This window comes from Macrobrachium nipponense, chromosome 12, assembly GCF_015104395.2.
Source record: "Macrobrachium nipponense isolate FS-2020 chromosome 12, ASM1510439v2, whole genome shotgun sequence".
NCBI classification, from domain to species: Eukaryota; Metazoa; Arthropoda; class Malacostraca; order Decapoda; family Palaemonidae; genus Macrobrachium; species Macrobrachium nipponense.
This window is the reverse complement of record NC_087205.1, coordinates 58,515,257-58,542,721: the sequence shown is the minus strand read 5'-3', so window position 1 is coordinate 58,542,721 and position 27,465 is coordinate 58,515,257. Positions and strand designations below refer to the sequence as shown.

The 27,465-nt window shown below is 44.8% G+C and overlaps 1 protein-coding gene across 1 annotated transcript in view; it reads right to left on the bottom strand.

Annotated features, from left to right (window-relative positions):
• The window catches only part of LOC135224548 (exostosin-3-like), a 247,063-nt gene that overhangs the window by 43,647 nt on the left and 175,951 nt on the right, over window positions 1-27,465 (bottom strand). Inside the window, exon 8 of the mRNA XM_064263646.1 lies at window positions 11,635-11,759. Within this exon, the coding sequence (XP_064119716.1) occupies window positions 11,635-11,759 (125 nt within the window). The remainder of the gene's footprint in view (window positions 1-11,634; window positions 11,760-27,465) is intronic.

Genomic DNA, 27,465 nt, shown 5'->3' with positions numbered 1-27,465 from the left:
AATATTTTCATATAAATAACGTTAAGTGCAAAAATTTCAACTTTCGGTCAACTTGACTCTACCGAAAATGGTCGAAAAAACGCAATTGTAAGCTAAAACTCTTATATTCTAGTAATATTCAATCATTTACCTTCATTTTGCAACGACTTGTAAGTCTCTAGCACAATATTTCGATTTATGGTGAATTTATTTAAAAAAAATAAAAAAAAAAAAAAAAATTTTCCTTACGTCCGCGCGGTAACTTCCGAAAAAATCAATTTTTTTTGTGCGATTGTCGAAATGTTTGCACCATCTAAAATGAGCTGATACATAATGTTTTATATATGAAAATGTGCGCAATTTCATGTAGAATACAACTAAAAATGATTGAAGGTTGTAGCTTTTCTCTTTTTTTGAAATATTTTGCATATAAATCACGATAAATAGAAAAACCAGTTCGGTCAATTTGACTCTACCGAAATAGTTGAAACACGCAATTGTAAGCAAAACTCTTACAGCCTAGTAATATTCCGTCATTTTTTTTTTCTTCATTGAAACAAATTTGAAGTCTCTAGAACAATATTGTGATTTATGATGAATTTTTGAAAAATATATTTACCTTCAAAAACATCCGCGCCGCCGATTCCGCGGCGCAAGGATCTCCGATCAATATTTACATCGCATTATCCTAATACTTTTGCTCCTTGTTTTCATAATTAGCTGTTTTATAGAGTTTTTCATATATCAAAATGTGCGCAAATTCATGAAAAATACAATAAAAAATAATTGAAGGTTGTAGCTTTTTCCATCTCCGAAATACGTGCATATAAAAAAAAATATATATAAAAATTTCGACATTCGGTCAAATTTAACTCGTCCGAAATGGTCGAAATCTGCAATTCTAATCTAAAACTCTTACAGTATCGTAATATTCAATCATTTGTTTTAATTTTGAAACAAATTGGAAGTCTCTAGAACAATATTTAGAATTACGGTGAATTTTTGAAAATAACATTTTTTTACGTCCGCGTGTTACGAATTCGTAGATCATTTTGTGATAATATTTTTCCGGTGTTGCTTTTATTGTTTTACTATGTATTATATATTAAAATGATTGCAATTTAGTGTACAATGCAACGAAAAAAAAGTAACTCGTTAGCTTTGACCGTTTTTTGCACAGCGTGATTTGAATACAATTATCTATGATTTTTTTTTTTGCGCTATCATATATCGCATTATTTATATATAATAATGATATTTTTTTTCATTTCTGATGGTTGCATACTAAACTTCAGGCAATGACAAAAAAATTAGCCAAAAATAAACTCTTAATCTTCAAAACTAAGCGCGCTGTGATTTTTTGAAAAAATTATTTTTTCCGCTTCCGCGCTCACTCCAAACCGGCGCCGGCATACAGGAGAGGTTTTGATTTTTAGGGCTTCGGCGTAAGAGGGTTATTATCATATGCGTGTCTCATATCTTATACCTTATATCTTATACCTCATACGTGAATCTTTATTTGTGCACACTATGAATTTTTTTTACTTAAAAGTATTTTCTATATACATCTGATTTTTTATGTATAACCAATTGAATATCATTCCTTAACCACTTGTTGGTAGTTATGAGTTAACTATATATTCACATTAATTTCTGTATCACACTCCTATGGGTCAAATGCAAGTCAAACTTCATGTCTTGGGTAATGTTCAGTGTTTGGTTTTGTAGCCGACCGAGCAATTATGTAAGTGTTTACATATATATGTAGGAATGTATGTGACATTCCATATATAAAAACTAAAAACTATGATTAAATTAAACCAATGACCCAAGGGGTCACATATGAGCTTGCAGGAGTGTGATAGGCAGTGATAAAGTAAAGTTGACTAAGCCTTGACGTGTTGTATCAGCGTCCTAATTAGCAGACACCTGTAGTCATCAAATCAATTGTTGTGTGAATCGTCAGCAATGCTTTCGCTTGAGAAACCATGTTGACCTATAACCCAAAACCGTGCTACGTGACTTTTGTTGCATATGTCATCTGTGTGTATGTTCGTATGTTGAGCTAGTGTTTGCTCACCTATGATCTTGTAAACCAAATTGTATGTCAGACTTCTTTTAGCACTCTTCATTGGAAGACCTATCAAATCTTCTCTACATCAATTCTCGATGTAAGATAGAAGAATGTATCTTATTTTTGTACTCTGTGTTTCAACGACTAAACCCTTACATCAGAAGTGACTGAATGAAACTTAGAATCATCATCGCAGCCCATGATACCCCAACGAGGATGGGACTTGCACCAACCGACCTTTGCGTATAATATCGCAGATCCTTATAACCTTGTTAGACGAAGGCCCAGCCCCAACAATTGCAGAAGCAAGCAAACTAAGTAACAGTAAAACAATACAATAAATCACCCAGGTTGAGACATCTATGGATCACCCTACAGGCAGTCCCCGGATATTGGAGGGGTTCCATTCCTGGGGGTGTGCTGATAAACAGAAACCGACATTAACTGAAACCCAGTGATTTATGGCACCATAATGGTGCTTATGGCGCCGATAACCTGTTATCGGTGCCATAAGCACCTTTTGGCGCGCCATAAGAACCCTTATAGAGCCATAAGAACAATTATAGTGCCATAAGGTGCCTTAAGGCGCCCATAACTGGAACTCATTCTGTTATGGCGCCATAAATTGCCGATTTTATGGTGCTAGACAAGCTCCATAAAACCAGATCACCGATAACCAAGGACTGCCTGTATTCAATATTATGTTAGGGCAACATGCTGGGAGTGGAAATATTTGCATTAGAGGATCTACTTTGTACAGTACTAGAGTGTTTGTTCTTTCAATAAATATCCTTTATGATTACTTATTGCATGCTTCATTTGTGATTGCTAATGATTTTGAGAGAGTGATTTTACTAATTAATTATGACAGAAATGAATACATGCAGTACAGAGCAACTGTTCTTTGCCCACCCTTTGTGTATCTGGTGAGAACCCATAATCTTTTTTATCAACCTGTATATGTATCTGTTAATCCCCTATCTATAGTGTACCCTGTAAAGGGATTTTGACGAAGGAAAAATCTATTTCTGGGTGATTGGTTCGTGTCGCCCTGTGAAATAATCCTTAAGTTCATTATTTCTAGGTAAATAACCTAATAAATACCAGAGAAAAAAAAATCAAAATCAAGAAAAATGTCAGTATTAACTGACTCGCTCACTCTATAAAAGAAGTGTCGGTATGGTAACAGGGGCGAGTGAGACCACTACCACGAACCACTTGCCATTTAGACATTCCACCTCAAAATCCCCAACCTGAGAGAGCTGATCCCAAAGGGTGATGCGCCCGCTACTACTACTAATACCGACGCCAAGCAGAGTGCAGCGCCTCTAGTGGCCATCCTTTTACAAAGATGTCCATCTTGGCCTGCAGGGTGGGAAGGAAAAAATAGGGTGGGTTTCAAAGGGCGACACGAACCAATCACCCAGAAATAGATTTTTCCTTCGTCAAAATCCCTTTTCTGGGCTCAGTTCATGTCGGCCTGTGAAATAGTACCAGAGAAACAGCCAAGATGACAATGGAGGGTCAAAATGAAACAAAAAATAAAATAAGATTAGAATATAATATAAGTGAATCAAAGGATCAGTTACACGATTATAATATAAGGGTACTTAAAACTAGCTTAAATTAATCAATGAAAAGCACAGTTTAGTACAATGGTAACCAAAAAACAAATATTTATAGAGATTCACTAAAACTAATCAAATATTTACAAAATATACAAAATCCATTGTGTTCTACCCTAGCATAAAAATAAGGGTAGAAACACTGAAGCACATTTATATGTACAATATGTGGGTGCCCCTAGCGAAAAAATAAGGGGCAGTCCACCAAAATCAACCTAGCGGCTAAGGCTAGAGGACCACGTAGAGCATAGCAGTAGGGTGAGGCATGTTGGACAAGGTAGGTAGAAAGGAGACCTGGATCTTTTATACTACAACTACTGTGCAGAATCAGGGGAAATTATGTTTCCCGCTGCTACTGCTGAAAATTTTAATGATTCCAAGGACTTCAGGTAATGACGTTTGAAGACTGTCGGTGATTTCCATCCAGTATATTTCTTAAGATCCTCAAAATTCATATGCTGGAAATAATTAATTGAAGTAGCTACTGCCCTGATATCATGTGCTTTTGGAAATGATTCAGGGTTGGCTTGTTTAATGAAGTAAAGGATCTGCTGTCTGATTCCTTTAACTGATAAGGTGCCACCTTTTTCCCTCATAAAAAGAGGGCCTGAGGATCTAGAGGATGTCCGAGACAGAAAGGCTCTTAAGGTCAATACTGGACAAAGGGAGGGATCTTGGGGAAGAGGAATGACTTTCCAAGGAGCCCACCTTGCAAGAGGATCCTCATTTTTAGCTAAAAAACTGCGATCCGGAGAAAGCAGAACTTCTCCTGAAGGGAGAAATTCTACATGACCCGTATCTCTGGATAGAGCCGACAGTTCTGAAATTCTGGCCCCTGAGGCCAGACTTAATAAAAATAACATCTTCCTAAGTAGCATTATAAATGTGCAAGACGAGTTGTCAGTATCCGAGGCTAGTTTGAGGACGTCATTTAAAAACCATGAAACTGAAGTAGGCCTTTCAGAAGGTCTAAGTCTAGCACAGGCTTTGGGAATAGACGTAAAGTAGGATTCTGTTGAGTCTATTTGAAAACCCAACTGAAAGATTTTCTTCAAAGCTGATTTATTAGTGGTAATTGTGCTAGCGGCTAAGCCTTTTTCAAACAAAGATCTGAAAAAGGATATGGCTAAGTTAATTGTCATGGTTGTAGTGTCCGTTTCCTTCAGGAAAGGTGCCAACTTTTTGACGGCAGAGTCATATTGTTTAATAGTTGATTCCCTCTTATCTGATTCTAGAAAAAGGATATTCTGGGGATCAATGTTAGCATCTTTTTTAGAAGCAAACTTCATGAAGTCCATAAAGTTAGGGTTTGGAGAATTCCTGATGAAGTGAACACAGTCCTCATTTGTACTGGTTGCGATAGCTTGGGGTTGGGAATCCGTTGAGGTCGGAGATCCAACTCTAGAACCAGGGGGTACCAGTTGCTCTTTGGCCAATCTGGAGCAATCAGGGCTACTTGACCTTTGAAAGTCCTCAGTTTGCTCAGAACTTTCAAAAGAAGATTCACTGGAGGAAAGATATAGATCTTTCTCCACTGATTCCAATCTATCGACAAGGCGTCCGTGGCATAAGCCAGAGGGTCCAGGTTGGGGGCCACATAGCAAGGAAGCTTGTGGTTCGCTTGTGAAGCGAATAGATCTACCTGGAGACCTGGTACTCTCTGGCATATCCACTGGAACGACTTGACGTCTAGAGACCATTCTGATTCCAGAGGGACTGACCGGGACAATGCGTCCGCTATAACATTCCTTACCCCTGCCAAGTGGGTGGAAGATAGGTGCCATTTGTGCTTGTTCGCTAGAGCGAAAATGGCTATCATGACATGATTCACGTGTTTGGATTTGGATCCTCCCCTGTTGATGCAGTGCACTACTACTGCACTGTCCAAAACTAGCCTTAGATGAGACTTCTTTGGGGGAAGGAGCTTCTTTAGGGTAAGAAAAACTGCCATTGCTTCCAGCACATTTATGTGGAGCTGGCGGAACTGAGCGGACCAAGTCCCCTGAACTTGTTTGAATTGAGAGTATCCTCCCCAACCGGATAGGGAGGCGTCTGTGTGAATCGTTAATGCCGGAGGGGGATATTGAAGGGGAACTGTTTTGGCAAGATTCTTCACCTTCGTCCATGGACGGAGCTGGTTGCGAAGGATTTGTGGAATCACTGACAACTTGTCTCGAGATTTGACATTTGCTCTTGAGCGCCAAACTCGATTTATATCTTTCAGTCTTGCTTTCAAAAGGACGTCTGTCACTGAGGCAAACTGAAGGGAACCTAGGATTCTTTCCTGGTTTCTCCTTGAAGCTTGTTTGTTCTTGAGAAATTGCCTCACTGACTTGGCTATTTCTTTCCTCTTGATCACAGGAATTGACAGATTGTGGGAGGATAAATCCCATTGGATGCCTAGCCATTGAAAACGAGTCTCCGGAGTGAATTTGTTTATCTGGAACCCCAGATGTTCCAGGAATTGAACTACCTTCTTTGTGGCTTTGAGACATTCCTCGACGGTTGGTTCCCAGATCAACCAATCGTCGAGGTACGCTACTACCATTATCCCTTGTGATCTCAGTTGTTGAACTACTACTTCCGCTATTTTCGTGAATACCCTGGGGGCTACATTCAGTCCGAAGGGCATCACTTTGAAAGAGAGTGTCTGGTCTCCTAGTTTGAAACCTAGGTATGGGCAGAAGTGTCTCGCGATGGGGATATGATAGTATGCGTCTGTAAGATCGATAGAGGTGGTGACGGCCCCATGGGGAAGTAAGGTCCATACCTGTGAGATGGTCAGCATTTTGAACTTGTCGCAACGAATGAAAGAGTTTAGCTTTGACAAGTCTAAGATTACTCTTTTTGACGAGCCTTTCTTTGGCACGCTGAACAAGCGCCCTTGAAATTTTAGATGCTTGACTCTCGCCACAGCTCCTTTCTGAAGGAGCTCCTCCGCATAATCTGTCAACTACTTTGATGGTACTTGGAGAAATGATTTGTTTGGTGGGGGATCTTTGATCCAACTCCAACATATCCCTTGGACTCGATGCTCTGTGCCCATTTGCTGAACCCCCACCTGTGACGGAAGAGGAACAGCCTCCCTCCTACCTGGGGAGTCTCACTGCTGCTGTGCGGGATGACCTCCACGTCCTCCTCTGAAGTGCTTACCTCTACTTGCAGCTCTTCCCGAACCTCACTGACGAAAGTTGCCTCTCGCCCTGCTTCCCCTCGAGAACCTATTAAAGGTAGGGAATGCTTGGCTTTCATACATGGAGTTGAAAGCCGGCGAGACAGTGTACGAGGTTGAGGGCTGGTTTTGAGGGGACAGCAGGAGGATGGGTTGGTTCTGCTTTGACGTCGAAGGCTGACCCGGTTGGGTAACTGGGATGGCCTGGACAAAGTGCTGCTGTTGTTGGTGCTTCTGGTATGGCTGGAACCTTTTGGTCTTTTTCAGCTTTTTACCAGAAGAGGGTGGGTTCTCCTGCTTCCTCTTGGATGAGATACCCCATCTAGCTCTAAGGCTTTGGTTAAGCCTTGAAGCCTCGTGGTGCACCTCATTCACAGAAGCTTCTGGGAAGAGGTCCGCACCCCACGTTGGAAGCAAGAAGCCTATTTGGTTCGTGTCTAATGGTGGCTTCTTGCAACACATGCTTGTGACAATTTCTCCATAGCTTGTGAAAAAGTCGAAAGCGTCTGCCTGGACCGATTGAAGCTGAGACTTAGCGAGGATCTTAAACAAAGGCTCCGTCGCGTATGAGAGAGCAGCCATCTCCGTAATAACTAGGGAGTTAAGTGATCTCCCTAGCCTAGTCCGAGCATCAAACTCTGCCTGAATAAGGCTATCAGGCAGTCTAGGAAGCTTCTCACCGAACTGATCCATAGCACAGTCCGGTTTTAGCTTTCCCACTGTAAAGGTGGCCGGCAGGTTCTCCCACAGTTCGCCAAACGCAGGGAAGAGAGGAGATGTTGGCTCTGCTTCCCTTAGCTGCGGAATGGGTTCGTCCTTCAGTACAGCCTGAAGAGTCGTCTCCACCATCTTTGTCGTAAAGGGGAGTGAAGCCTCCTCCTCTGTGGCAAAGATGGTGAAGGGACTCTTGAAGGCCTGGAGTTTGGTATTTGAAGAATCCCAATCCTCCAGGCAGTGAACCCACTCTCTTTGGGCATGATCCCTGCTGTACAAAACAGTCTCTCTAGGGATCTTATCTTCCCTATTGAGCGCTGTTTGAGTTAGCCTGGCATATCCTATGAAAGGCTGAGTCAATCCGGGGGGGTAGAACTCGAAGTCCTCAATCCTTCTCATTCCACACTCCGGAATAGAGATCATACCATCCCTGAAGGGAGCATAGGCTGCTACCCTCCAAGGATTGTTCATAGAAAAGGCCGGAAGGGATTCATGAGGTGGTAACTGGACCAAACCAGTACCTCCTACGGGGAAGTTCGCCTGTGGAGCCTGATTCAGGCCGGCGAAGCGATTATCGTGTTCCATAACACGATTAGAAAGGTCCTGAATTGATTGGCCGGACTGGTTGATACTGCTGGAGAGTTGAGCAAACATTTGCTCAAATCTTGTACCAAGCGAACCGACCATCTCTCCTACTTGTTGTAACACTCCTGCCGAGAAGGTGGTGGGATCGAATGCACTAGGTGCTGCCATCCCGACAGGAGTCACCGGAGCGGATCCGGTAGCTACCGGAGAAGGTACTGGCTCGGCCAGAGCTCGGGCCTTCTCCTTAGAAGCCTTGCTTCTTGACCCTCTTGAATGGGAAGAGTCGGACTTCGCCTTCACTGCTCCGGAGTAGGATGCCGAAGACTTACGTGATGAAGAAGACGACGACTTTTTGGTTGTCGTCTTCTGGAGGGTCTTTTGCTCTCTGTGTCCCTTCACTTTCGGGGGCACAGAAGCAGCAGGCGAAGGAGAAGGGATCTCAGATCCCGTGAAGCCTTGGAAGGAAGAAGAAGAAGGAACAGGAGAAGATGATCCAGGTGCGCCCAAAGGTAACCCTTGGGCGCCCGAAGTACCTACCTCGACCAACAAATCCTCAACACCTACAGCCATTGGCTCAATGTTGATATACAGGGTGGCGACGTCCGGCACCGTTTCTTGCGTTGAAATACTTCCAAAGGCCTGCTGCACCTCACGCTGAATGGAGGCTATGGCTGGGGCTGCCATGGCGGGGTCTACGTACCCCGTCGCTTTCCCTCCTGGAAAGATCTGGACAGCCAACTTCTTATCCAGTATGTACGGTTGTCCCTTGGCGGCGTTTTTGCCAAAGCCGCCTACCCAAGCCTTCAGGGTTGCTAAGGCGACTTCCTTCACGGCGGCAGCCTGAAAGAGAGGGCCGTATGAAGCCTCTAATGGCGGAGTTATAGCTTAAAATAAGACTTAAGACTAAAACATAGATATCTGATTGTAAGAAAAATTGTCCAGTAACCTACTCACCCCATTCAAAAGCTGACTCACGAGGTCATAGCATATAGTGCATGCTTCGTGGTGCCAGACGATCAACTCGCCGTGGGTAGTGGCGCACGGGGCGTGGGTCCTGCACTCCTCGTGGCCACAGGGGTCGTGGAGGACTGCATTGCAGCCTGGTTCCTGGCAATTGGTAGCCTGTAAGTGGAAGGATACATGAGTATCAAGATTACACACTTACAGCCTAACATGAACTCCGTTGCATGCCGGAGTATGCAAGTTAAAGTAAAACTAATCCTCTAACCGCAAAAATACGTGTGGTTTGTAGGGCGGTCCTGGGGTTGGGATCCGCGGCGTACGCCGGGAACAGAGGAGGAGAGCAACCAGGAGTGGTGAGAAAGCCCAGAGGAGGAAAAACCACGACGAAGAACGGCGGAGGCAGTTAATGATAAGATAACAACAATAATAATATAATAATATATAAAAGGGGGCATGTATACTACAACAGAGAGTAAGACATGCCTCCCTTCCGACTACTAGAGGAGTGCCCGGGTAAGTAAGCAAGCTCTCCTCCGATAGCGGAAAGAAGGTAGTAGTAGGCAAGCTTGAGACCACTAGTAGATCCTTACCCCGGCGGCTGGCGGAGCCAGTAACATCAGACAACCGAAGGGGCCCCCGGCTAGTGAGCAGGGGCTCCGTCCGTCATGGGAGAAACGGGGTATGGGGGTGAGCGAACGGGAACACCGGAGATGGCCGCGGCGAGCGGGGGGACGGATGCCAGACCCCAACCCCCTTACACATCGGATACCCCGGTACCCGAGACTATAAATGGTCACCCAGGCTCCCAGCTGACCCGGACCTCCTAGAGCCCCCTTCAGAGAGAGAGGGAAGTAGGCTAAAATGGTTGTCATGACAACCGAGGAGGGCCCGGCCAGACCCCTCCCTTACCGCGTGGAAGGGAGGGAAGGGAGTGGGTAAGGCGCCCAGAGGAGCACGTGATCGAGGGTGGACCAAGGTGCGGTAGCAACACAACCACTAGGCAGAGACCACGTGAACCCAACTGTACCAAACCAAGGTACTGGGCGCCTAAAGCTAGCCTAACACACTAAAATAAAACTGAATAATATACTAAATAAATAATAAATACATCGTAAAAGAATAGAAGGAACACACGAGTGGGAGAGACAGGAGTCCAGGAGAAGGCGAACTGATCCGGAGACCAGTCGACTACTCGGAGCCAGCCGTAGCCGATGAAGAGCAAAAGCTGGGATGCTGGACTGGGGAAGAACAGTATAGCCCTAAATACCAAAACCAAAGAGATAATAGGTAATAAGGTATGGGCTGTGGATCCTAAATTCTAAAATACGATGTAATTAAGAAGATGAACGCAAAATAAGAGCCCATGAAGGAATAAAGACGTCCCAGTATGGAAGACTGGGAAATCTTAACAACACGAGGCGGCTCATGGCCGCCACGAGTCAACCGGGTGACCGTATATAACCTAAAAAACGGAAAATACTGGTCCCTGGAAGACAAAAGTACAAAATTTTAACCTTTCGGGCACTTAACTTAGCCGTGGCGATAGCAGCGCGTTCCATCTTGGAGAAAATCCCAAAAAAAGCGAACACAACACAAGAGAGAAAAAAATGCGAGTGTTGTCGTTGAGCTAATGAAAAAGGATGTCCACTAGAGGCGATGCACTCCGCTTGGCGTCAGTATTAGTAGTAGTAGTGGGCGCATCACCCTTTGGGATCAGCTCTCTCAGGTGGGGGATTTTGAGGTGGAATGTCTAAATGGCAAGTGGTTCGTGGTAGTGGTCTCACTCGCCCCCTGTTACCATACCGACACTTCTTTTATAGAGTGAGCAAGTCAGTTATACTGACATTTTCTTGATTTTATTTTTTCTCTGGTATTTATTAGGTTATTTACCTAGAAATAATGAACTTAAGGATTATTTCACAGGCCGACACGAATAAGCCCAGAAAATTGTTTTTGTTTCATGCCTTCTTGCACACGATAAAAACACCAACATCCTTCCTAAATTCTTTGCCATATGTCATTCAACTTTTATAGTAAAATTTGTATTCTTACCAAAAAAAACTGACTAGTAGAGTATGTTATTCTTTCATTCTCCACCTGTATACTATTTAGGTATGTATATAGAAGGGTGCCTAGGGCATATTTATGCAATGGATAAACTCTCGGGTTAGATATATTAAAAATGGACACTTCCAATTAAATTATTATGGGGGGAATCTAGCCAAACAATTCAGCTCCAACAACCTCTTTACATATTTTAATTTTTCACCCAAGATAAAATCTGAGTTTGGGCCATGTATTTCCTAACAAACTAAGAATATTGTAATTCACTTAAACTATTTCATATCCTTTGAAGTTGAAGGTGTATAGCAAACCTCACAATGAACAATTCAATGAACATAAATTTATATACAATACCAGTGATTATGTAATACAAGTCTAAAATATGAAAAGAAAAACAAAGTTTTAATGTTTCCAATATGACTTTCAAGAACTAGCAGTCAAAAGATAATTATATTTACCTGTCAATACCATTGAAAGTTCACAGGAATAATTTGAATTATACAGCCAGCCTCCATAATTCAAATCCCATGCATGATACCGACCAGGAAATCCTACAACACGATCTCTCTCATCTCTCCATACCCTGGAAGTGAATACAGTTACACTCAAAATTCAAATGTTTGCTCTACAACACAAAATTTACAATGATTACTAGTATTTGATTCAAAAGAATGACAACCTATCGGATGAGATGGATAGATGTTAGTGGTCTGTGAAAAGGGAATAGTACACAGAAAAGGGATTTTGACGAAGGAAAAATCTATTTCTGGGCAAGGGTCCGTGTCACCCAGTGAAATGTCCTTTTAGCACACATTTCTAAGGTAAATTATTGCTAACATACCAGAGAAAAAAGCTAAATGGAAATGTCAGAATATTCTGACTCGCTCACCTTATATCAAAGGTGTCGGTATGGTTTCTGGGGAGAGTGAAACCACTACCACGGGTCTCTTACCATTTAGATCCATCCTTCCTCGAAATCCCACTACCTGAGAGGGCCAATGCTAGGCCCGCTCCCAGCTATGACTACTACTAGCGCCCCCGACGCCATCACTAGCGCCTCTATCGGTCATCCTTGGAGTTAGCCTGCCAAGCTTGGGCCCAAGGGTGGGAAACAAGACAGGGTGGGATTTCACTGGGCGACACGGGCCCTTGCCGGAAATAGATTTTTCCTTCGTCAAAATCCCTTTTCTGGGCTCAGCCAGTGTCGCTTCGTGAAATAGTACCAGAGAAATGGCCACAAGCTTGAATATGAAAATAAGATGTGTAAGGATAAAATAAAAAACATTTAAAAATTTAAGTACTATAATCTAGAAGGACTTATAAACTATAAATGATTATAATACATACTTGAGATTAATTATGATAAATTACATTAATCTTAATATTAAATACAATATCACAAAATCAAAGATATGCATGAGTAATCCTAGCATAAAAATAAGGAAAACATCACAATTATGTGCACCTATGACACCTAAGGCATAGAAAAAGCTACATGGTGGCAGAATCGCAGAAAGGACATCAGCGAGGCAGGTAGAAAGGAGATCTAGATCTAATTACTAATACTACTTAAGCAGTGTCAGGGGAAACTGTGTTTCCCGCTGCCACTGCTGGGAATTTAAGAGCTTCTAAGGACTTAAGGTAGTGATGTTTGAACACTGTCGGAGATTTCCAGCCTGTATACTTTTTCAGATCATCAAAATTCATATGCTGAAAGTAGTTGATCGAGGTAGCTACTGCCCTAATATCGTGAACCTTGGGGAACGAGTCTGGGTTGGCTTGTTTAATAAAATATAAAATCTGCTGCCTAGTCCCTTTTAAGGAAATGGTGCCACCCTTTTCCCTCATGAACAAAGGGCCAGAGGATCTCATGGCTGTCCTGGTAAGATATGCTCTTAAAGCAGTAACTGGACATAAAGAAGGGTCCTGAGGAAGTGGGAGGATCTGCCAAGGGGCCCATCTCATTAATGGATCCTCATTTTTAGCTAAAAATTGACGATCTGGAGAAAGTAAGACTTCCCCTGAAGGGAGAAATTCTATATGACCTGAGTCTCTAGATAGAGCCGACAGTTCAGAAACCCTGGCTCCTGAGGCCAGACTTAGAAGAAATAATGTTTTCCTCAGGAGGGGCAAGAAATCACACGAGTTGTTATCAGTGTCTGAGGCCAGTTTGAGAACATCATTTAAGAACCATGACACAGAATTAGGCCTCTCTGATGGTCTGAGCCTTGCACAGGCTCTAGGGATAGATGAAAAATAGGAGTCTGTTAGATCTATTTTAAAACCAAACTGGAAGATCTTCTTTAGTGCTGATTTAGTAGTAGTAATAGTACTAGCTGCTAAACCTTTTTCAAATAATGACCTAAAGAAGGAAATAGCCAGGTTGGTAGTCATGGTTGGAGATTCGGTCCCCCTCAGAAAAATGGCTAGTTTTTTAACAGCTGAGTCATATTGACGAAGGGTCGATTCTCTTTTATCCGATTCTAGGAATAGGATGTTTTGAGGATCGATATCATCATCCCTTTTGGCTGCGAACTTCATGAAGTCCATAAAGTTAGGGTTTTGAGAATTCCTGAGGAAGCGAACACAGTCTTCATTTGCACTGGTTGGGATAGCTTGGGATTGGGAATCCGTTGAGGCCGAAGACCCAATTCTAACAGGAATGGGAACCAGTTGCTCTTGAGCCTATTGGGGGCTACTAGGGCGACTTGTCCCTTGAAGGTCCTGAGTTTGCACAGTACTTTCAGAAGAAGATTCACTTGAGGAAAGATGTAGATCTTCCAATGATTCCAGTCTATGGCCATGGCGTCCGTGGCATAAGCCAGAGGGTCCAGGTTGGGAGCCACATAGCAAGGAAGCTTGTGGTTCGACTCTGTGGCGAAAAGATCCACCTGGAGTCCTGGAACCTGTTGACAGATCCAATTGAATGACCGCCTGTCCAGAGACCACTCGACTCTAGAGGGACTGAGCGAGACAAGGCGTCTGCTATCACGTTCTTCATTCCCGCTAGGTGTGTGGAGGATAGGTGCCATTTGTATTTGGCTGCCAGATATGGCTATCATGACAAGGTTCACATGGCTTGACTTGGAGCCTCCCCTGTTGATGCAGTGTACTACTACTACTGCACTGTCCAACACCAGCTTGATGTGAGATCCCTTGGCTGGTTGAAGTCTTTTCAGGGTGAGGAACACCGCCATAGCCTCCAGTACATTGATATGGAGCCAGTGGAATGGAAGGGACCAAGTCCCTTGTACCTTTTTGTACTGAGAGTACCCTCCCCAGCCGCTTAGTGAAGCATCCGTGTGGATAACTAATGCCGGCGGAGGGAATTGAAGAGGGATTGACTTTGATAAATTCTTGACCTCCGCCCAAGGGCGGAGGCGCTTGCGTAGTATCGCCGGGATAGCGGACAACTTGTCCCGGGACCTGCTGTTTGCCCTTGAGTGCCAGACGCAGTTTATGTCCTTGAGTTTTGCCTTCAGCAGAAAGTCTGTTACTGAGGCAAATTGAAGAGAGCCCAAGATTCTTTCCTGGCTCCTTCGAGATATCTGTTTGGACTTGAGAAATTGTCTGGTTGCTTTGGCTTTTTCTCTTCTCTTTGACGACGGAATTGATAGAGTGTGTGAGTTTAAGTCCCACTGAATGCCCAGCCACTGAAAGCGAGAGTCCGGTGTCAACCGGGACTTGATCTTGTTTATCTGGAATCCTATGTGTTCCAGAAACTGGATTACTTTGACCGTTGCTTTGTGGCATTCTTTGATGCTTGTTGCCCAAATGAGCCAATCGTCCAGATATGCAACTACCATTATTCCCCGAGACCTGAGTTGTTGAACTACTGTCTCCGCTAACTTCGTAAAGACCCTGGGGGCTACATTTAGCCCGAAGGGCATTACCTTGAAGGAGAATAATGCCTGGTTCCCTAGCCTGAAACCTAGGTACGGGCGGAAGTGTCTTGCCACTGGGACATGATAGTATGCGTCTGTAAAATCGATAGAGGTGGTGACGGCCCCACGGGGAAGTAAGGTCCGCACCTGCGAGATAGTCAGCATTTTGAACTTGTCGCAACGAATGAATAAGTTTAGACGGGACAAATCTAGAATTATTCTTCGTTTGGTTGAGCCTTTCTTTGGCACGCTGAACAAGCGACCTTGAAACTTTAAATGCTTGACTTTTGACACTACTCCTTTCTGAAGGAGTTCTTGAGCATACTCTACCAATTCCGTTGTCGGCTGTTGATAGAAGATCTTGGATGAAGGAGGACCTTTGGTCCAGCTCCATCCTAGGCCTTTGGACACAATGCTCTGTGCCCAGCTGCTGAACCTCCATCTGTGACGAAAGAGGAACAGTCTCCCTCCTACCTGAGGGTTCTCACTGATTCGGGGCAGGTCGAGACCTGCGCCCTCCCCGTAAGTGCTTCCCTCGGCTGGATGCTCTTCCGCCGCCTCTCTGGCGAAAGGCACCTCTAGCCCTGCTGCCTCTTCCGAACCTGTTGAAAGGTTGGAACGACTGACCTTCAAACACTGGGTTGAAGGCCGGAGAGACAGCAAAGGAGGTGGAAGCTTGACCTTGAGGAGTCAGCAGCAGAAATTGTTGCTGAGGCTGTGTCTTCAATGTAGAAGGCTGTTGCACTTGGGAAACTGGCACTGCCTGAACTACCTGCTGTTGCTGGGGAGCCTGGAAAGGCTGGAATTTCCTAGGCTTTTTGACTCTTGGAAGAAGAAGTCGACTCCGGTTTCCTCTTGCTAGAGAGGCCCCAGCGGACCTTAAGACTCTGGTTGAGTCTTGCCGCCTCATACTGAACCGAATTGACGACTGATTCTGGGAAAAGGTCGGCACCCCAGATCGAAGCCACCAGCAACTTATTCGGTTCGTGACGAATGGTGACTTCCTGCAGAACATGTTTCCTGCAGTTACGCCTCGCCACGATGAAATCGTACAAATCACATTGAACAGTGTGTAAGTGTGATTTGGCTATTAACTTGAACAGAGGTTCGTTACCATAAGTAACAGCCGAAACCTCTGTCATGACCAGAGTATTGAGTGATCTGGATAGCCTTGTACGAGCGTCAAATTCAGCTTGAATGAGACTGTCTGGAAGTCTGGGAAGCCGTTCGGCAAACTGTATGATGGCGCAGTCCGGCTTTAACTTCCCGACCGAAAAGGTGGCTGGGAGATCTGCCCAAAGATCTTCCATACCAGGAAGGAGGAGTGACGTGGGCTCCGTTTCCCGGAGCTGTGGCATCGGCTCGTCTCTCATAGTTGCCTGCATTGTTAACTCTGTCACCTTTGTGGTAAACGGAATGGGAGTCTCTCCGTCCACCACAAACATGGTAGAAGCGCTTTTAAACGCTTGAATCCTGGTATTAGTGCAATCCCAGTCTTCCAGGTTTCTCAGCCAGTCACTCTGGGCTTGATCCCGACCGAAGATGATGGTCTCTTTTGGGATCTTATCCTCCCTCCTCATAGCTGCCTCCATAAGGCGGGCGTAACCGATGAAGGGGGGTTGCAGGTCTGCCGGGTGGAACTCGAAGTCCTCAATCCTTCGAATTCCACAGTCCGCCAACGTTAGCATCCTGTCCTTAAAGGGGGCATAAGACGATATCCTCCAAGGATTACTCGCCGTGTAAGGAGGAAGGGTGTTGTAGTCCGGCATGGTCTGAGCTGCCACACCGGGCTGAGGTAGAGCTGCCGTAGGGTTCTCCCGGAGACCTGCTATGAGGTTCTCCTGGTTGGCCAGTCTCTCCGACATGGCCCGGATTGACTGACCTGACTCCTCCAAGGAAGAAGAGATGTGAGAGAGCATCTCTTGGAACTTGTCCTGAACCAAGTTCCCTACCAGACTACCCATTTGCTGTATGATGTTTGCAGTGAAGGAGTCCGAATCAAAGGAACTAGGTTCCTGCTTCTCTCTGGGAGTCTTGGGGCATGCTCCTGTAGAGGTTGAAGGCTCAGGATCATACGGAAGCTGAGCCTTGTCTCTGGAGGACTTCCCTCTGGACCCTTTCGAGTGGGAAGTCGACTTGGGTTTCTCTGCTCCGGGATGGTGAGCCGGAGACTCTTGAGAACCGCTCGAAGCCGCCTTCTTAGACAGCGTCTTTTGAAGCGTCTTTACTTCACGCTTCCCTTTGATCTTAGGGATTGCCTGGATGGACTTCGGTCTAGCCGAAAGCCCATCCTCAGAGAAACCCTGAAAAGAAGAAGAAGGGACAGGGGAAGAAGATCTAGACTGGCTCAAGGGTAAACCTTGAGCCCCTACCAAACCTGCCAGGCGGTCTGAGGTGGCCTAGGCTACCTCTAACCGTCTCATAGCATGAATAAAAACAGCCTAACACAACACGGGGAGGAAAGGAAAACAAATAAGCAGAAAAAGAGAAAGCAAGGTCCTGGAGAAGCTAGACGAGCCAACCGAGAAGGGAGGACGACTAACAGCTCAGGGAGCTGGCCGCTGCCGATACGTAGGAACGGAAGGCGGTGGCCAGGGTGGTCAGGACTAAAAGGAAGGACCAATGTCCTAAGTGAGCCTAATGCAGACCTAAAACAAAGGAACATGCATGCATGAACACTGAGCTAAGGAGCGATGTAGGCTACGCGCTCTATAGAGCTTAAGGAATCCCCGTGAAAAGCTAAGCATAAAATAACATGGTAAAGCTGCAAAATATGTATAATGCAAAATATGTACTGCTAAATATTTCGTGGGGCGAGCCACCCAGATGACTCGGCTACAAGGCCGAAGGAGGCGCCGTCTCATAACCTAAATAGAATTGGTAAAACGGGCCCCTGGCTGGAAAATTAGGTGAAACACTTATAGCAGTACTTAACTTAGATGCAGCGATGGCTTGGGGTTCCATGATATAGATAAATCCAAAAAGGAAAGCACAAAAAACACAGTGAAGAAAAACACGTGTGAGTAAGATGGTGCTAACGAAAAGGATGACCGGTAGAGGCGCTAGTGATGGCGTCGGGGGTGCTAGTAGTAGTCGTAGCTGGGAGCGGGCCTTGCATCGGCCCTCTCAGGTAGAGGGATTTCGAGGAAGGATGGATCTAAATGGTAAGAGACCCGTGGTAGTGGTTTCACTCGCCCCAGAAGCCATACCGACACCTTTTATATAAGGTGAGCGAGTCAGAATATTCTGACATTTCCATTTAGCTTTTTTCTCTGGTATGTTAGCAATAATTCACCTTAGAAATGTGTGCTAAAAGGACATTTCACAAAGCGACACGGGCTGAGCCCAGAAAACTAGGAGTGAAGGTTTATAAAAGTCAGAAGGTTAGTCAAGGCTTAGGATTGACAAGATGTGAGTTATAAGGAGGAAGAGAAAATGAGTTATAAGGAGGAAGAGAAAAAAATTGCTGAACTGAAAAAGCATAAGGATGTTGAAGTATATAACAGGCATCTCCTTTTGCAAAAGATTAAGAAATGAAAAGGAAAAATAAAAACTGGTAAGACAAGTGAACCACGAGAGGAAGCAGAATCTATAAAAGTAAGTGTTTGTTGGAGGAAGCAGAACCTATAAAAGTGGGTATTAGTTAGAGGAAGAAGTAGAGAGAGATGCACGAGGTTGGAGTGGGTAGGAAAAATGCAGTCAATAAGAGTCTTTTGAAATAATACATTGGCACCCATCTGTAATTGCTAGGAATGTGGCACAAAAGGATTCCCTGACTGATTTATAAAAATGATATTTTAATGATAAAATAAGGTTTCACATATAATTACCAAACAATTACATTAGCTGTATGCTTTCTTACCTGGCAGTCGAAAATTCAAATTCCTGGCGGCGGTAGCGCCATTGTTCGTGTAGGTGATACAGATCCCGCCCACTTTTGGGAATACCTGGTACTGCTGAGCTTAAGACTTCAATTCATTGAGCCGCAACGTCCATCTGTGGGGAGGAGGGAGGGCTTTGATTATGTAATTGTTTGGTAAATATATGTGAAACCTTATTTTATCATTAAAATATCATTTTCACATAAGTGACTTACCAAACAATTACATTAGCTGACTCCACATTACCCAGAAGGTGGGTATATGGACAGCTTTCTAAATAAAAATAAGTCATGTGCTCACATTATATATAATGTCTAAAGTACCTTACCTTGTGAGAGAGCAGCTACAGGTAGATACTGCCTCTGGTCGGCGCTCTCATCACATGTAGGAGACGTGGCAGTAAAGGCCAGGGTCGTCCCTACTAATGGTGGGATTTTTGCAATCATGGAAGTTCACCGATGATTGACAAAAAACAACAATGATTTGCCTTTGCCCTGGGCGAAAAGACCAGATAAAAAACCATACAAAAAACCATCACCTACACTAAAAACCATATGGTACCCTTAACCAGATATAAGGACTGGTGGGTACTTCAGGTACATGTACCCACAGGCTTCCCACAAACTCAAAAAACCTCAAATTCAAGGCAAGGAGATAGTAGAGGGAAAAAAAACGAGTCCCCTGTGCTTCCTCTCCCAACACCATTCCCGTTACTGACAACGGTCCCAATCTAAAGCAGTTTTCGTAAGTAGTTTCTACCTCCTTCAAATAGTGAGATGCAAACACCGATTTTGACCTCCAGAACGTAGTTTGCATAATGGAGGATAGAGACATATTCTGTCTGAAAGCCAATGACATAGCTACTGCACGAATCTCATGCGTCTTCACTTTCAGCACCCTAAGAGCATGTTCCTGAGTTTGGGCATGCGCTTCTCGGATCAAACTCCTCAGGAAAAAGGACATTGCATTCTTTGAAAGAGGCCGAGACGGGTCTTTCACCGAGCACCAGAGTCGGTTCGACTCTCCTCTCACAGTTTCTGTCCTAGTCAGGTAGTGTCTGATGGCTCTGACCGGATACAATGTACGTTCCTCATCTTCCGACCCGACTAAGTCCGTTAGGTTCTTTATCTTGAAAGAACGGGGCCAAGGATTCGAAAGATCCTCATTTTTAGCGAGAAAATCTGTTACATAAGAGCAAACTGCATGGCCCTGGGCAAAACCCACTTCCTTTCTCATCGCCTGCAACTCGCTTACTCTTCCTGCTGTGGCTAAGGCGACTAGGAAGTGTCTTCCTAGTTACGTCCCTCAAGGTTGCAGAATTCAATGGTTCGAATTGGGGGCCATTGAGCCACCTTAAAACTATATCCAAGTTCCATTCCACTTCTACAGGCTTGAAAATCTTGGAGGAACTAAAGGATCTGATCAGGTCACTGATGTCCTGATTTGATGAAATGTCGAGGCCTCTATGCTTGAAAACCGATGAAAGCATGGCCCTACATCCTTTAATAGTTGAAGTGGCCAACTTCTTGGTGTCCCTCAGAAATAACAAAAATTCTGCAATTTCTGTTATAGATGTCTCAGAAGAAGAGATGCTATGTCGTCTGCACCACGACCTAAAAACTCTCCACTTGGACTGGTAGAGCTTGGCAGAACTTCTTCTGCAGCTAGCAATAGCCTCTGACGCCCTTCGCGAAAACCCTATTGCTCTGACCAGGTTCCTGACAGTCTGAATCCTGTCAGGGCCAGAGCGGACAACCCTTGGTGATATCAGTTGAAATGGGGTTGTTTGAGAAGCGATGGATTTTGTGGAAGTAGTCTGGGAAAATCCACCAGCAGATTGAGAATGTCCGGGAACCACTCTTTCCTGGGCCAAAATGGCGCCACTAGGGTCATTGTCACATTCTGGTGTGATTGAAGCTTGTTTAAGACCTCTCTTATCATCCCGAAGGGAGGAAAAGCGTAAACATTCAGGCCTGTCCAATCTAGCAGCATCGCATCTGTTCTCCACGCTAGTGGTTCTGGAATCGGAGAACAAAAAATGGGAAGGTGATTGTTCCTCAACGTGGCAACAGATCTATTGATGATCTTCCCCAAAGCTTCCAGAGGTCCTGACACACTCGTTCAGGGTCCATTCTGTTGGTAACACCTGATTTACCCGACTCAGTTCATCTGCAAGTACGTTCATTCTCCCTTGCACGAATCTTGGAAAAAGGGTGATCCTCTTCTCGTTCGTCCAGGTGAGATCTACAGCTATCTTGTTGAGAGAGAACGAGTGGGTCCCTCCCTGCTTCCGTACATATGACAACGCTGTGGTGTTGTCTGAGTAGACCGCTACGTTTCTTCCGGTGACTAAATGGTCGAACGCTTGTAGCCCTAAGAGGATGGCCTTCAATTCCTTCCCATTGATGTGCAAGGTCTTTTCTCGTTCTGTCCCCAGACCTGATACTTTCTTGTCTCCTAAGAGGGCTCCCCATCCGCTGTCCGAGGCGTCTGAGAAAAACTGCAGGTCGGGGTTCAACACGACTAGGGAGATTCTTTCTTGTAATCTTTCCCTCGAAAGCCACCAACGAAGATCCATCTTTATCTCTTCCATCAGGGGGAAAACTAGTGAGTCCGACTGTGTCTTCCGAGACCAATTTGCTTTCAGGAAGAACTGAAGCGGCCTCATGTGTAGGTGTCCTAACCTGACAAAACTCTCCACTGAAGCCAGGGTCACCCGAGTAGGCTTCATCCATTCGAGCGCTGAGCAGGACAGGCGACCAGAAATTGCTGGACTGTTGACAGGCAGGACTCTATCCTCTTCGGGGAGAGAAAAACCCAAAAAGCTAGAGAGTCTAGTATCATCCCTAAATAGAGAATCCTCTTAGTTGGAATCAATTGGGACTTCTCCGTGTTTACTATGCTACCCAATTGTTGTGTCAAAGTCAGTGTCTTCTCCTAGTCCTTCACACACTGACACCTGGATCTGGCTCTCAAGAGCCAGTCGTCTAAGTAAAAAGCTGTGTTGATCCCCATCAAATGCAGCCACTTTCCCAGAGGAGCGAGAATCCGAGTAAATACTTGAGGGGCGGTTGACAGACCGAAGCATAGGGCTCTGAACTGGAAGACTCTCTTCTTGAAGATGAATCTCAGGAACTTCCTGGAGTCCTGATGGATGGGGACATGGAAGTATGCATCCTTCATGTCGAGAGATACCATCCAGTCGCCCGGTTGGATGGCTGTTACGGACTCTGAGATCTCAGAGACAATGTTACGGTGTCGAAATATCCTGGCCAAGGTCGACACAATATTACGGCCTCTGAGAGAGGTCCGCTTCAGGTTCGATATGAATTAAAAAAAATATATATATATTTCAACACCAACAGTTGAAACTGTGGATACGAATATAGAAAGAAACACTAACACAACAAAGGTTTATTTACAAGCTTACTAACATAGGTAAATGCAGAATGGTATCTCCTATTTACATAAAAAGATAGAATCTTACACTGCATGAACTGGGGGAACAGTGAGGCAATTCAAATACTTGCTAGTCAATTTGGTAATTCAAAGCGATGGCTTCTCCAAAAGTAGAGCGGCAATTGCAGACGTCCTCTTGACTCCGTATTGCAGAAACTAGTTTACTTGAAAGGCAGGAACTACCCAAAACCTCTAGCAGGACCTTTTCTTCTCTGAAGTCTGCTCGACGTCGAGATAACACAAGATAATTCGTCCACTCCTGAAGACGACTAGACCAATATCCAACCAGCTCTCGAACAACTCTTCTGATCCTTCATTGGTTCCTTTTTCTCCTATCTCACGGATGATCTCTGCTGCTGCTGATCTCTCACTGATAATCTGATCTGTGGCTCTTACTGAGGATATCTCTCTGTGACTAACTGGAGTCTCTCTTTTACGATCTCTCTCTCTTTTACGATCACTGCTCTCCAAAGTTCGTTCGTCGTATTTATACGGCACTCTGGGGGCAGAGCCTACGGCGAGCGTCACAGACTCGCGAGATTTCTAGAAATTCTTAGATGAATCTAGACGAGGTATTGCATCAGAAATCGCGGCATTTCTCCTGCCACTTAGGCGTGTGTTGCACTCCACAACACACCCAACGATTCCAGAACAGCTGCGAGAAACGGCGCCTCCAACACGGGCGCGAAAGCCTCCTTGCTGCCGAACTTCTCGAAAATGCGTTCTCCTTTCCTTTATCTTCCTTTGCTATGAAGCAATTACCATCACAATGGCTGACATTACCGATCGACTGGTTTCCATTCGGAATTTCATCTTCCGGACGAAGAGGTTCAGAGCGCTTACGTCCAACACAGGCCTCCATCCCCCTGATGCCTTGGGGACTACGAAGAGCCTGTTGTAAAACCCTGGGGAGTTTGTATCTGTTACTTCCTCTATGGCCTCTTTGTTGATGAGCCCTTCTACTTCTTTGGCTAAAGCCAAAGCTCTTGTTGATCCTGTCGAGTATGCTGTCAAACAGACAGGTGTATTGTGCAGTGGTGGATCCTGCGTAAAAGGGATCACATATCCCTCTCGAAGCATCTGAATTACCCACTGTTCTGCTCCTCTTCGACTCCATTCCTCCCAGTAGTCGTGGAGTCTTGCCCCCACGGGTGTGTGAAGGACCTTTCGATCATTTCTCTGTCTTAAAGGAAGGTTTCTTGGTAGAATTGGAGGTGGTTCGTAGATTTGTTCTTGGTCTCTGCTGCCACCTCGATTTACCTCCTTGAAAGGGGTGTTTTTGAAGAGGAGAAGCTTTGGCTCCTGTCGCTGGAGGTACCTTAGGTCTTCTCGCTGACTGAAAGAGAAGATCATTGGTGGACTTTTTCTCGAGGTCCGACAGCACTAGTGCAGCGGCATAGCAAACCAATTGTGCATTTTGTGATGGAAGCACCAAACATGGAGGAATGATCAAATATTATATGGGGAACATTTTCAGGTATGGAACCACTTTTGTAGTAATCCCAAAGTCGCCGCCATATTGGATTTCAAAATGGCGGCTTAAAAATCTTTAATTACAGATAATTCTGGTTATATACCAGCTAGAGACTTGGTTTTAGTGTCTAGATATACATATTTGAGGTGTTTGGTGACGCCATATTGGATTTCAAGATGGTATGCTAAAAAAAAAGAGAAATTTATGACTGATATAGATGGCAGCTTGGAAGACAGCAGGAAACTGGCTGCAAGACAGTGGTTGGACAGAGGCATTGGTTCAGGCAGAGATAGCAACAACAGGCACAGCAGACTCCTTCCTGCATGCAGCTCATGTCAGCCGTACAAGACGCGCCCTCCAGGTAACTGCTGCTGCCCTGCACATACTTCAGCACCATGCATATACAAGATACAAAGAAAGAGCGACAGCAAGAGATGAGGAACTATTGCAGTTTGAGGCATGGTGTGACATGAGAGCAGTAGCATGTCTCCAGTTTCAGTACTGAGCCACTGTACTTCACCTGGAGCTCTCTATACTCCTCTTCATACGTTCACTTAGAGAGTCGAACTTCACACTGTACATGGACACCCTACCAGAGCTAGCTGCATGGTTTGCTGCATTAGATCATGTCCACTATGCTCGCTGGTTTCCAGTGCACATCAGGGACATGGTTTGCCTTGCAGAGAAACATCCAGATGTTGCTGCCAAGTTCCATATGGGCCACTTCACATCCAAGAAGACCAGGCATGCTTTTTCCGCCATTGCCTTAGACCAGGCACATGAGCAAAACAATGCCATGGTCAAAGGTGATGGCGGGGCAGTGGGTCTCACTGAAAATCCAAGTGCCCTTCGACGGTGGATGGTGGCTGGCCCTGAAGTTGCTCGGGTCATCACAGAATTTGAGACCTCACAAACAAACTGCCCCAAAAGAGGAGGAGCACACCCACCACCATGAGCAAACCAACAGTGTACAGAAGAAATTTGTCCAAGATGTTCGTGCACTGACAGCAGTCATCGAGGAGATGGGCAACCCCTTTGAAGAAGAAAGCACAGATTTGCTGGTCCTAGACACACAGGAGATCCTGGGCCCAGCTGCAGTAGAGAGTGTGCGTACAGCTGTGCAGATGGGGCGAGATCAGTTCCATTTATTTGTGAAGGAACGTCTGGCAGACAGATCCAAACCACTCAATGATGTCATCAAATGCAACAAACTTCCATTATTTGCATCCATCAAGGTGAAAAGTGCCAATAAGAGCAAGCAACAACTCGCCTCTGCAAGGAGTGATTCAGAGCTTTTCTCCAGACTATACATCGCATGCCAAACCAGAGATGGCGATCTCGAGCAGTTCTTCAAACATAAGAACAGTGCACACCCGCCTGCACTATCACAAAATGGACGGTTCCTCTTTGGTTCCAAATCTAACTTGCTGAGGCCTTTGGAACAGCTTGTTGAACCAACGTCTCACCCACCACAAGTCTCTTCTGTGATCCTCGATGGGGCTGCAGTGGTTCAAATGCTGAACCCTGGCCACAGCAAAACATTTCTTGACTATGCCACAGACATATTCGTTCCATACATTCTGTCACGGCTTCAAAATCATTCTCGTCTGGATCTAGTGTGGGACCGCTATGCAAACTCAGGCAGCTTGAAGGCAACTGCAAGGGCTAACAGAGGCAAGGGAATCCGCAGACGTGTTACTGGCACTGCCCTGTTACCAGGGAACTGGCACACATTCTTCCGTGTCGACGAGAACAAGGAAGAACTCTTCCGCTTCCTGTCTAAGCAGGTCATGGGGTCCATCAATGTGCCAGAGAAACAGCTGATTGCTACTGACAGTGAACAGGTAATCTGAATCCCCTGTTTATATCATATGTCAATACATGTACCCACATTGTCATGGATCTGTATATAAAATTAATGTTAATTTCATATAGATTTTTTTGATGATCAGTTGACAGCCTTCACCAAATATATGACATTTTTATGCTTATATCAACAGGTCATTGCTGTACCACCCTTTGAAGACACAGCAGCTTTGGCCCCATGCAATCACGAGGAAGCGGACACGCGCATGATGGTTCATGCAGCAGATGCTGTTAAATCTGGACACCGCAGAATACTCATCCGTACCGTGGACACAGATGTGGTGGTTCTTGCTGTGTGGATGGCCCAGGAGCTACATGAGGCAGTCGATGAACTATGGCTAGCAGTTGGTATTGGCAAGAGCTTCCGCTACATAGCAGCACACAAGCTGGCTGCTTCACTGGGGCCAGACAAATCCAGGGCACTGCCAGTCTTCCATGCAATCACACATCTCAAGCTTTTGCAGGTCGTGGCAAGATAACTGCATGGGCAGTATGGGACATTTCCCAGAAGTGACAAATGCATTTCTGACCTTGGCATCTGCACCAAGTGAGATTTCTGAGGACACATTGGCAACCCTGGAGAGATACATAGTACTCCTGTACGACCGAACATGTACATGTTCAGAGGTGAATCTGGCAAGGAAGAAACTCTTTGCAAAGAAAGCGCGATCTATTGAAGCAATACCTCCAACACAGGCAGCCCTAGAACAGCATGTGAAGAGGGCAACATACCAGGGTGGATATTGTTGGGGGCAGTCTCTTGTCCCACGCTGCACTCTACCATCACCATGTGACTGGGGGTGGGTGGAAAATGACGGACAGTTTGATCCTTTGTGGACAACACTACCAGAAGCTGCCAAATCCTGCTATGAACTGATCTCTTGTGGGTGCAAAAAGGGTTGCAGTGGGAGATGCAAGTGTAAGAAAGCAGCTCTGAAATGCACAGCACTATGTGGCTGTGATGGTGATTGCTCAGACTGATTTGGAACTGTGCAGAACTTACGTGTTATTGAATTGATTGATACGCAAGTTCTCTTGCTTGTCGTGTGTAAAATTACATGCATATAAATGTACATAATAATTATGGGATTATCACTTGATTATCAGTTGATAATGTGAATTAAAACATGTTTCATTACAACTATTTAATTCCTTGGCTTCACATTTGTACATCTAGACACCAGAATCAAGTATATAGCTGGCACATAACCAAATATATCAGTCATAAATTTCTCTTTTTTTTAGCCTACCATCTTGAAATCCAATATGGCGTCACCAAATCAACTTCTAACTAGAACCATTCAATTCCTTGACCTCAAATATGTATATCTAGACACTAAAACCAAGTCTCTAGCTGGTACATAACCAGAATTATCTGTAATTAAAGATTTGTAAGCCGCCATTTTGAAATCCAATATGGCGGCCACATTGGGGTTACTACAAAAGTGGTTCCATATCTGAAAATGTTCTCCATGTTTGGTGCTTCCATCACCAAATGCACAATTCTTATGAATTTTTTTGCTATGCCGCTGTACTACACATGTTTAATGGTTTCTTCTGGAAACAGGTGAGATTTACTCAGGGGGGAGAACAACAAAGCCGATTTTTGGTTCGTAGTTACTCCTCAAGATGTGAAGGAGCACCACCGTTCTCTCTTCTTTAGTACTCCCATAGTGAATAGGGCGGCCAATTCCCCAGAACCGTCTCTCACTGCCCTGTCCGCAC